The sequence below is a fragment of the Marmota flaviventris genome, chromosome 2, assembly GCF_047511675.1.
Source record: "Marmota flaviventris isolate mMarFla1 chromosome 2, mMarFla1.hap1, whole genome shotgun sequence".
NCBI classification, from domain to species: Eukaryota; Metazoa; Chordata; class Mammalia; order Rodentia; family Sciuridae; genus Marmota; species Marmota flaviventris.
In genome coordinates, this window is record NC_092499.1 from 135,651,817 (window position 1) to 135,663,818 (window position 12,002).

The 12,002-nt window shown below is 40.8% G+C and overlaps 1 protein-coding gene across 1 annotated transcript; it reads left to right on the plus strand.

Annotated features, from left to right (window-relative positions):
* The first annotated feature begins 1,438 nt into the window (after nucleotides 1-1,438).
* Rps17 (ribosomal protein S17) lies at nucleotides 1,439-4,746 on the plus strand. The gene is made up of 5 exons (XM_027921356.2): nucleotides 1,439-1,501; nucleotides 1,769-1,920; nucleotides 2,388-2,493; nucleotides 2,960-3,025; nucleotides 4,620-4,746. The coding sequence occupies exons 1-5, from the start codon at nucleotides 1,499-1,501 to the stop codon at nucleotides 4,698-4,700; spliced, it is 408 nt and encodes a 135-aa protein (XP_027777157.1). The 5' UTR covers nucleotides 1,439-1,498; the 3' UTR covers nucleotides 4,701-4,746.
* The last annotated feature ends 7,256 nt before the right edge of the window (nucleotides 4,747-12,002 follow it).

Genomic DNA, 12,002 nt, shown 5'->3' on the forward strand with positions numbered 1-12,002 from the left:
TGCTCTACCATTGAGTCACAACCCCAGCTTCTGCAGGTTTCTTCCTGGGAGGCTTCTCAACCTCTTGAACTTGTCTATGCTGATAATTCAGCTTTTTGCTGGTCTTCAGGGAGCCCTATCAATCACTGGACTCTTAACAGGTTTCCAGAACTTGGGACAGAGTCTCATGACTTTTTTTTTTTTCAGGTAGAGTAGGCTGAGCCCAGCTGTTTGATTCTTTAGGAGATTATGATTTAGTCTGAGGTATAGAGTCCTGCAAACTGAAGCATCACCTCTGTGAGGTGGAAGAGTTTATATTGGGTAGGGCTGGGGAGACCCCTCAAACAAGACTGAGATTTGATCTTGTACTTTGGGCCTGACAGTTTGGGTTAAACTTCATTGGAAGCTTACTGATAAAGGAAGTTCCTACAACTCTGAGATTCTGACCCTTTTTGTATCCTCTTTTAACTTTCCTGTACCATAGAGGCATCCCTTCCCCGCCCCCCCCCCCCCTTTTTTTGTCCACATGCTACTTTCAGGGTGAAGGCTTCCTGCCCTTTATCCTTCCATCCCCAATAAGTTGGAAATTTGGAGTGGCTGAGACAAGTTGAGGAATGTGGCATAGTCCTGGACTCTTAATACATCTAACCTGGCCTTTCTATAAGTTAAGTGTGACCTAAGACTCTCCAGCCCAGGGAGCAGACCTGGAGAAGGAGGGCGGGGACGGGGCCCTCCCCTTCCTAAGCTGATAAGGGCAAAAGGGACAAACTGCTGGTGGCTTCAGAAAGGCCTAATTTTGGGGATGGGTAAGGCAGAACAGTCTGAAGACTGCAGTGGTGGGTGGAGGAAGGAGAAAGCACTTTCACTTGTTGGGAGTGCTGCAGGTGAACTAGGACCCTTGTTTATTTAAATGAGAGCTTGCTCTGTGCCAGGCACTGTTCTAGCACTAGGGATTAGCTAAACAAAAGGGCCCTTGCTGTCATGGGGCTCAGCCTTTGTTTCTTGACAGGTGCCTTAGCACTAAGAGCAGTATTAAAGGAGTACTGTACATAAATTGTAGGGAAAGACTGATAGTGTGTTTGAGCTAACGAAGAAATCAGACAATTTCTCTTAGTACACCCATTTCTCCTCCAGATTAGACATGACAAATCTGATCCACAGACGCAATGAGGTCCCTTGGAGGGGTGCCATCCCTTTCTCGTCTTCCCAAGCCTCAAAGCCTATTCTTTTCGACCTGGAGTGTGTGGGAGAGAGGCATCCCTCCTGGTCCAGAGCTCATCCTAACAGGAACAGCATGACAAGGGCCTGGGCCACTAGGTAAAGCCAGAACGGAGGGGGTAGCACCGCCCACTGGAGCCGGACGCGAAACACCCCGCTTCCGCCCCATGCCGCCAGAGGCCGCTGTGGTACTCCAGAGAGAATTCCGCAGTTCTCGCCTGAGCGGAAGTGGCTTTCTGGCCGGCGCTTTATATTGCCTCTCTCGTACTTCCTGTTTCCTCTTTTGCCAGGACCCGCCAACATGGTAGGTGTTTTCGTTTGAGTGCTCGCTCCTCCTCAATCGTTGTCCATCCTTAGTTTTCCCGGACCCTGGCCCACAATGGGAGACTTTGGGCCAGTCGGAAGCGGGTTCCCGTTAGGCTGGAATTGCGACGGGCGCGGTTTCTGTAGAGCTGGGGTTGCGGTCGGCGCTAGTTACTCCCTCCCGTCCAGGTTCACCTTTCTCCTGCGGTGATTCTGGTTCTTTAACCCGGACTTGCCGGCTTGCTAGTGACCTCGTCTCTGCCCGCAGGGCCGCGTTCGCACCAAAACTGTGAAGAAGGCCGCCCGGGTTATCATCGAGAAGTACTACACGCGCCTGGGCAACGACTTTCATACCAACAAGCGCGTGTGCGAGGAGATCGCCATTATTCCCAGCAAGAAGCTCCGCAACAAGATCGCAGGGTGAGTGAAGGCCTGGAAAAAGGTGCAGAACTGTGACCGCAGGAGTTGCCGTCCTCGGATTTGGGGAAGACTTCCCCCCCCCCCCCCCCCGATGGTTTTGTTAGCGCCAAGCTCCCTGGTACTCTAGAGGGAGTTGGAGGTTTGTTTTTGCAGATTTTGCTGGGATGTTCGGGTTATGACTGGCTGTCATGGTTAAGGTAATCGAAGTCAGATCTCTGGACTTAAGTCTTACTTGTTTTTTATTTGCTTTTAATAAAAATTACTCATTGTTGCTATTACTCAAAAAATTGGTAGAACTATGTGCGAGAAACCAAAGGAACAGAAATACTTCACTAAGGGGTTCTGAGTGGGAGGTTCTTCGATGGGGAATCCTCTTTTCTCTTGTGAAAAGAACTAAAACTGATGTGTATCCAGATGTCCTGGGTACCAGTAAAAGTCCAGTGTGTTCTTACTGTGTGTACTTACAGCTATGTCACACATCTGATGAAGCGGATACAGAGAGGCCCTGTGAGAGGTATCTCCATCAAGCTGCAGGAAGAGGAGAGAGAAAGGAGAGACAATTATGTTCCTGAGGTAAGTTTTTTTGGATCTTTAGGTTTCTGGCTTCCAAAGGGACCTCCACTGAGAGTTTAAGGAGGCCTTTTACCAATGCACCCTCAACCAACTTGTAGGTGCCTATTATCTCCTGTTTGGTGGTCTTTTTTGTGACCTCTTGGAAGCAGGTTAAGTCTGTTTTTCCACATGAAAGACCTCTTGCCCCTAACAGTGTTTTTAAAATGCAAGTTCTGTCTTAATGGTTTTCTGGGTAGTCAATGGGGCCCAGGAAGATAAAAGCAGAACAGCTTCTTGGGGCCTCTTTTACTGCTACAACAGACTTGATCACGTTATGGGTTCCTAACCTTTCTCTCCAGCCCCAGTACCCTCTTCTGGGTATGGGGAGGGGTTTGTTTTTACTTCCTATCTGCTAATTTAAGAATGGGGGACAGTTGAGGTGAGGGAGAGCTCAGTGGTTGATATTTTGGGTCTGTCTCCCTTCTAGGTCTCTGCCCTGGATCAGGAGATTATTGAAGTAGATCCTGACACTAAGGAAATGCTGAAGCTTTTGGTGAGTGTCCCTTAGATTTCTAAAGTAAGAACTCCTTGGTCAAGATCCATAGTAGCTTTCTACTATTTGTAATGGCAGTAGATCAAGTCCAAGGTCACAACTAGTAAATGGCACTAAACAGATTGCTTTTAAAGTGGTTTAGCTAGTATTGAGTGCTGGGTGGTTTGAGAATTGATTGATTACTCATCACAAGATAATCCCAATGCAGTGGTATCCAGTATGTCCTTCTTAGTTTCTTCCATTTTCTTTTTGGTTCTGTGGCTGACTTATCATATACACCCCCTTTGTCGAAGTCCTGCCTCACTCCTTGGGTTACTGAATGTTTGAATGCTCATCTAAGAAATGAGCTGTGATCTCACTTGTAGATACACACCAGGCACTATTTAGATGGTTGACAGCTGTTTTCAGTACAATTTGATAATGTTTCTCTTTGGCTTATCTTTGTCCTTTTACATTAAGTTGGTGAAAATAGCATGGGCCTCAAAGTCTATGGTGCTGTTGGTGACTTCAAGCTTCTCCCCTCTCCATTTCTTATCTTTAAATGTTAAATCATTCAAAAAGAGTAAAAAATGAACTCCTATGTACCTAACACCCAGTTTCCAAAAAACAGACTGCTGTGGGCTGTGAACCTTTACCTTCTGAAATAACCTTTGTTTGAAATGCAGCTTTTTATTTTTTTTCCCCTTGTTTGAACTGTAAAATGGGTTTTTGAGAATGAAATAGGAGAATGAAGCAGGCCCTAATCTGGTCCTGTTTCCACTTTCCTTGGTAACTTGTATTCCTGGTGTTGAACTTTTGCCTGAAGCTGGTCCTGAAAATGACGTTTTGTGTCAAGGAGGATTTGTTCCAGTAACCCCCCACTGTAATAAAATCTGGATGCTCAGTGGCATGTTTGCATATGACCTACACATTCTGTCCTGTACTTTAAGTCATCTTAGATTATACCTAGTGTCAAATCTGTGTCAGTTGTTACGCAGTATTGTTTAGGGAATAATGACCTAATGAGCATATATGTTCAGACAGATTGTGGGTTTTTTTCTGAATACTTTTAACCATGTTTGGTTAGATCCATGGATATGGAGAGCCAATCCTATTCTCAAAGGATGGGTCTTGTCTAGGGCACGAGTCAGCCATCTAGTGGGTAGAAGCCAGGGGATGCTGGCACACTTTCAGAGTGCAGAGTAGTACCCTCTAACATATCTAGGCCAGTGTATCTGTAGTACCAAATTTAATAAGCACTGTTTTGGGATGAAAATGAGTTGTGAAAACAAGAAGAGCTGCATGGCAGGTTTGTGAAAGTTAGAAACAGTGGTTTAAGCAGAGATTTTAAGTAGCTAGGCATTGTTGAAGAAAGGTCACTAGTGGAAAGTGGAAGTCTCCTAACAGCCAACTGCTCAAGAAGAGGGGTTCTTCAGATATTGCCTAGACCTTCTTCAGTGTTATGGCCCTAGCAGCAGAAGACATTTTTTTGTGCCGCGTCCCACCAGTCTCACTACATACTGTTGGGGGCTGGCAGCAGTCTCGCAGTGTTGCTATGGGGCAGACCACAGATCTCGCCTGTTCAGCTCACATTGAATCCGTTTTGTTGTTCCAGGACTTTGGCAGTCTCTCCAACTTGCAGGTCACTCAGCCTACCGTGGGGATGAATTTCAAAACACCACGTGGAGCTGTTTGAATCTTTCTGCTATGCTGTAATATTTTCAATAAACCTGGGAAAACAACTTTGCCTGTGTCATCTGTGGTGTTGGGTGTGGATGGAGTTAACTGCTGGCAGTTGCTTGAGATTTCAAGGAGCCATGTCCTATGATTTAGGAGTGGGTTCACCTGAATTCAGTAAAGGAGAAAATGTTAGCTGGATTCCTAGTACTAAGAAAAGGTGTGAATGTGAGTACTGAAGCCTGAAGAGAGGTTGGGGCATGTCCAGAGGCTGCAATGCTTTTGTCAGTTTCCTCTTTCATGCCCTGGGTCCTTGCTCTTTACCCTTTTAAGGATACACATAAATTGTGAGATATTTTTGAGGCTTATGATCCTGTTCATCTTTTACTATTTTTGGTACCTGTTGATATTCCAACTCCATCATTATACAGTATTCTGTAATGAGCTTTTTCCCTTACCTGTTCACAGCTAGCTTTGGTTTACATTTTTTTCTTTTTGTGAGGAGGTCAACTGTTCTCACCTGTACATAAAGGAGCTTCCCCCACTAGGGTCTCCCACAGGTAGCTCATGAGGCTGAGGCAGGAGGATCGAGAGTTCAAATCCAGCCTCAGCAGTTTAGCAAGGCACTAAGCAACTCAGTGAGACCCTGTCTCTAATAAAATACAAAATGGGCTGGGGATGTGTCTCAGTGGTGGATTGCCCCTGAGTTCAATCCCTGGTACCCAAAACAAAACAAAAACCAATAAAATGTGAAACTGGTAAATTAGCTACTGCTTATTTTTGCTTTGCTCTTCCACTGGGGGGCAGCATCACCATCCTTGACTCCACCTGTAAGACCTTTCCTGCTGGATAACTTGGCTGCAGGTTAGGGAGTTGAAAGGGGCCCAGGTGACTGCATTAGGGGAGGGCAAAGCAGCTGTTACCAGTGCCCTAGCAGGATGGATAACCTCTCTAGGCCTCAGTTCTTTCACCTGTAGTACAGGACTAATAATGCTCATTGGAGCTCCCTCCCCACCCCAGTGGATTTTAAGCAGCTGGCAAGGAGAAGGACAAACTTATTTACAGTAAAGGGATGGGATGTAGAAATAAATGTAGTGGACACAACTAAAATTCACAATGAGGATGTCAACTGAAGCGCCAACTGAAGAATTTTATTTGCATGGATCTAGGCAAGAATCATCTACAACTGACAGTTGTAAAATAGCTCAAAGGCAATGAAAGGTACAGATCTATAGGATCCCAGTTGCAACCCAGGTTATTGTTTAACTGTGCATGGTGTTTCACTGAAGCATGTTTCCCCCATATTTGTAAATTCACATTTGCTCTCTGTATTACTTATGTTAAGACTTTTAATTTTACTATAATAGTAAATAGTGTTCTCTTGTAATTGACTATCTCATGTATCATTTTTTTGATGTTTTCTTTTCTAAATTAATCAAATGCTTGACTATTTTTTGATAGTTTCAAAGAACCAGCACCTCATTTCATTTCCCCTTTCTTTTCCTCTCCCCTCCTCTTTCCTCCCTCCTTTACTTGAGTACCTTCAACTTGAAGTTGTTTTTTTAAAAAACATAATTAGAAGTCACAGTGAGAAATATGACTAATGCTCATTTCCTTTTTTTTACAACTGCAGAGGTCAGCTAACTGGCTGGTTTATATATGAATTTTGATATAAGAATGGCTTTATCCATTTCTGAAAGTTTTAAAAAACCGAGGGAGTTTAAAAAAATGAACTACCACTGGGGGTGTAGCTCAGTGGTAGAGTGCTTGCCTAGCATGCTATCCTGAGTTTAATCCCTAGTACCCCCCATCCTCCAAAAAAAAAAAAAAAAAGTGCTGAATCCTTATCATTCTACCAAAAATGGAAAAAACTGGACTTGGAATGTCATGAGCTTTTGAGTGGACTATTGGTTGGACAGGCAAAGAAAGCTATTTACTGATGGTGAAGAAATTTGACCAGAGAAAATAAACTCATCTTAAGATTATTTGCCATTGGAGAATGGTTGCCTCAAGAGCTAAGAATACTGGGAATAATATAATAGCCAATTAAAAAATGAGGCAAATTATTTTGACTGCTTTTGACAGATCAAAAGATGTTACTAGATCAGCTTAGGTGTTTATTCAAGGAGTCAGTGTCAACTTTGAAGAGATGGAAAATTAGCCTCTATAACTGGTCTTTATGGAATAGCTTTGAGTCAGAATATTGTTGAAGATGAGAAATAGGCCGGGTATGATCACACATGCCTGTAATTCCAGTGGTTCAGGAAGCTGAAGCAGGAGGATTGCAAGTTCAACACATACTTAGTAGTTTAGTAAGACTTTGTCTCAAAATTTTAAAAATGCAGAGGAGGACTGGGAATGTAGCTTCTTAGAGGTAGAGCATCCCTGGGTTAAATCCCCAGTACCCCCCTTCCCCAAAATAAAAAAATAAAGTTGATAAATCACTAATTCAGTATTACTTACCCTGAAGTGGGAATCTGCTGAACTGTGTTAAAACTAATGGTAGCAAAAATTTATGTGGAGCAGAAAAAAGCTTATTTGGAGAAATTATACTTGTAAAAGTGTAAGGTGGTTAAAACCTATGGTGATTCATTATTCAGCAAATATTTTAAGGAAAATAGCTAAATCTTCTATGTATAAAGAACAATAAACTTCATTCACTCTTATAGACTGAACAAAATTTGTGGATTTGATGATAACTTTTAATTGTAATAAAATATATGTAACAGTATAATTTTGATAAAGTTTAAGTGTACAGTTCAGTGGTAGTGTAATACATTTATAATGTGGTATTACTTGCTGTACTCAAAATTTTCTCCCCATCACCAATAAAAACTGATCCACTAAATAGCTCCTCATTTCCTTTTCTCTCCAATCACAGGTAGCCTCTAGTGCTTTCTACCTCTATGGATTTTCCTATTCTAGGCACTTTATATAAGTGGAATTATGCAATATTTGTCGTTCAGTGCCAGAATTCTTTCACTAAGCATAAAATATTTTCAAGGTCCATCAATGTTGTTAACATATATTGAAATTATATTCTTTTTGTCTCTGAGTATAGTACAATGTGTTTATTTGTATTTTTCTTGTATTGCTTGTTCAAATATGTATTTGAAACCCTGATTTCAATGTTTTGGGTACTGACCCTTGACCCAGAGTGGAATTGCTGGGCATATGTTAATTTTTATTTCTAAGTATTCCTAAGAAGTATTTGTAAGACTATTTACTTTTTTAAGACAGTTTAGGCAATTTGTATATTTCTAGAAATTTGTCCATTTCATTTAGCTTCAAGTTTTTAGTGTATACTTAATAGTTTTCTGTGGTAATTCTTTTTATTTCTTTGTTCAGTAAAAATGTCCCTACTTTCATTTTTTTTTAAATTGTTTTGGTACCAGGGATTGAACCCAGGGGTGCTTTACCATTGGGCTAGATTCCCAGCCCTTTTTATTTGTTTGTTTTAATTTAGAGGTATGGTCTCCATAAATTGCTGAGGGCCTTCCTCTCAAACTTGTGAACCTCCTGCCTTAGCCTTCTGAACTGCTGGGATTACAGATGTGAGATACCATGCCTAGCCCTGCTTTCATTTCTGATTGTAGGTATTTGTATCTTTTCTTTTTTGAGAGTTTAGCTAGAGATATGTCAAAATTGATCTTTTGAAAGAATAGACTTTTGGTTGTATTGATCTCTCTTGCTTTTCCATGATCTATTTTGTTTTGTTTCTTCCTCTTTCCATCCTTTTCTTACTCTTGCCCTCCCTTTCTTCCTTCTTCCTTAGCTTTAGGCTTAGTTAGCCTTTTGTGTGGGGGGGTATGGGGGTCAGGGTATGGGTACTTGGGATTAAACCACCGATCTGTACCCCCCAGCCTTTTTTATTTCTTATTTTGAGACAGTCTCATTAAGTTGCTCAGGCTGACCTCAAACTTGCAATCTTCTTGCTTCAGCCTTCCAAGTTGCTGGGATTACAGGTGTGCACCACAGCACCTGGCTAGTTTGCCTTTTTTCTAGTTGCTTACTGTGTAAAGTTAGTTTGTTGACTTGAGATCTTTCTTCTTTCTTTATGTGGGCATATTGTCCCCCTGATCATACTGCCTTTTCTGTATTCTCTAAGTTTTGATATGTTGTGTTTTCATTTTTATTTGTCTCCAAGTATATTCTAATTTCTTTTGTGATTTCTCTATTAGTTGTCCTAGGACATGTTGTTTATTTGTCGCATCCATATGAATTTTCTAGTTTTTCCTATTGTTAATATTTAGCCTCATTCCAATGTGATCAAAAAAGATACTTTGTATGATTTCAAACTTAAAATTTATTAATACTTGTTTGGTCTATCCTGGAGAATTTTCCATGTACACTTAAGAAAATATGTACTCTGCTATTGGGTGGAATTCTTTTATATCTTTTTAAAAAATGTGTATAACATCAAGTTTAATTAAGAGAATCAGATCCTCATCCTAGGATGAGATGGGATAGTTTAGGTTGTTCACATCAACTGGGACATCTGTCTCTTATTGGTGAGTTAGGAGAAAGGTAATAAGGCAGAACATATACTGTTCCAAAGGTTGCCAATCAAGAGGGATGTACACAATTTCCATTCACATTTCATTGCCAAGGTAGTCACCGTGGGTCTGTTGCTTCTGCACAGATGTAATAGTTGCCGTGTGCTTCCATGTGGCTTCTTTCTCATTCTCCTGCAGAGTGGCTTGAACTCTCATATGGTGGTCTCAGTGTTCTTACTGAGAAGTAGTATTCCTGCTGCTTGAATCAGGAGCCATGGAGCTACTAGGAATGCAGCCTTCCTCTAACCCATCATCTTGAATCTGCCTCTATATATCTTGAAGCCTTGTGAGTTTTTAGTATTGTTCAAGCTACTATATCTTTACTGACCTTTTATCTCACTTCTGTATCCATTATTAAAAGTGGGGAGCCAGGTGTGGTGTTGCATTCCTATAATCCCAGTGACTCATGATTTAAAGGCCAGCTTCAGCAACTTAGTGAGACCTTGACTCTAAATAAAATATTTAAAAAGGGCTGGGGATGTGGCTCAGTGTTTAAACACCCCTGGGTTCAATCCCCTGCACGCACGCGCACGCACACACACACACACACACACAAGTGCAAAAAAAAAAAAAGTGGTGCACTGAAGTTTACAACAATTATTATAGAATCACCTTTCCCTTTAAGTCTGTCAATATTTGTTACATATTTGGAAATCTGATGTCCGGTGCATATATTTTTATAATTGCTATATCCTCTTGGTGAACTGACTCTTGTATTAATATATAATGTCCTTTTGTCCCTTATAATAATTTTTGACATAAAGCTTATTTTGTCCAATATATTATAGCAACATTAGCTTTCCTTTGGTTACTATCTGCATGGAATATCTTTTTCTATCTTTTTGAATCTAAAGTGTGTTTCTTGAAGACAGCATATAGTTGGTTCTTTTTTTAAAAAATCCATTCTGTTATTCTTTATATTAGATTTGGATAGTTAAAGAATTCTGCCATTTTCTATGTTTTTTGGTATCTTTTTGTCTTTCATTTCCTCCTCTATTTGTATTTAGTTGACTCTCAGTAGTGAATCATTTTTTATTCCTTCCTTATTTCCTTTTGTGAGTATATTCTATTGATATTTATGAACTCATAGCTTAATGGACTATTGTGAAATAGCAGAGATTTAAAACAATAGGGCCTGGTTGGAGGTCATTGAGGGTGTGCATTTGTCCCTGGCCCCTCTGTCTCTTTCTCTGCTTCACAGGTTCCATGAGGTAAACGGCATCCTCTGCCATATGCTCCCATTGCCATGATGTTCTGCCTCACCATAGGCCCAGAAGCAACTGGGCCAACCATGGACTGAAACCTCTGAAACGGTGAGCCAAAATAGACATTTCATACTATAAGTTGAATTATGTCAGGTATTTTGTCACAGTGATAAAAAACTGACTAAAACATCTGTATTAACTTTGTAGGACTGCCATAACAAAATACTATAGAATTGGTGAATGAAACAACAGAAATTTATTTTCTTACTATTCTGGAGGCTAGAAGTTAGAGAAATGTCAGTAGAAGGATTTCTTTCAGTACTTTAAATATGCCATCCCACTGCCTTCCAGCTTCCATGATATCTGATGTCTGGTGTATATATCTGATGAAAAATTGACTGCTAATCTTATATGATCCCTTGTACATCAAGATTGCATCATGTCTTGCCAATTCTACGTTATGCTGGGCATGGTGGCACATACCTGTAATCCCAGCGGCTCAGGAGGCTGAGGCAGGAGGATCGCAAGTTCAAAGCCAGCCTCAGCAAAAGTGAGGCTCCATGAGACCCTGTCTTTAAATAAAATACAAAGTAGGGCTAGGGATGTGGCTCAGTAGCCAAGTGCCCCGAGTTCAATCTGGTACCCCAAAAGAATCTATCTGTGGCTTTTGGCAGACTGAGTATGATGTGTCTCAATGTGGTTTATTTTACTTGTAGATTCATGGATTTATATATTCATGTCTTTCAACAAATTTGCAACCCAAGACTTTTTAACTTTTCTATTTTTTTTCTTTATTTAAAAAATTTTATTTTCAGTCAAATACTATTCATCGAGTATTTCGTTGAGGTTATTTATCTTATGGTATAAATATTTTAGATATAATTTAAATACAGTGAGTATTTTTGTATAAGTTAAAATGTTTTCATTCCCTATGAGTAATCAATCACTCGGAACCTACGGGGCTAGTTCATAATATATTTGATTTTTTTCTTTTTGTGTTCATTATAGCTAGCAGATCCTCTTTTGGAGGAGGACATGACTAATTTTCTTTTCTTTTTTTTAAGTTTCTGGGCTAGGGTACAGTATTCCTTTGGGTTGATGAAGCCCTTGTGTGATATTATGAATATGTATTTGGTCTTTGATCCATTCCTGACATACAACTCCCAGAAGACTTGGAAGCCAGGTTCCATGGCACAGGCCTGTAATCCCAGTGATTCAGGAGGCTGAGGCAGGAGGACTGCAAGTGTGAGGTTAGCCTCAGGAATTTAGTAAAACCCTATTTCAAATAAAAAGGGCTGGGGGATGTAGTTTTGTAGTATAGTACACTTGGGTTCAATGCCCAGCACTAGCCAGCCCCACAACACACAGAAGACTTGAAACATCCGGAGTTATGAATATCTTTTTGTATGCTAATGAGATGACTGGTAGCTGAAGGTCGCTAAATAACTCCAGGATGGGGCTAGTCACAGAAAAGACTAAGACATGATATTCCTTGGCTCATAGATGCATCATTGCCATCCTCTATCTTCACACAGTAGGACTTCTAGCCCTATGCCCCAG

What these genes read in the sequence shown, in the direction of transcription:
- Rps17 (XM_027921356.2), top strand. An exon ending in CTCCGCAACAAGATCGCAGG is followed by an intron (nt 1,921 to 2,387) that starts GTGAGTGAAGGC and finishes GTGTACTTACAG; the next exon opens with CTATGTCACACATCTGATGA. An exon ending in AGGAAATGCTGAAGCTTTTG is followed by an intron (nt 3,026 to 4,619) that starts GTGAGTGTCCCT and finishes TTGTTGTTCCAG; the next exon opens with GACTTTGGCAGTCTCTCCAA.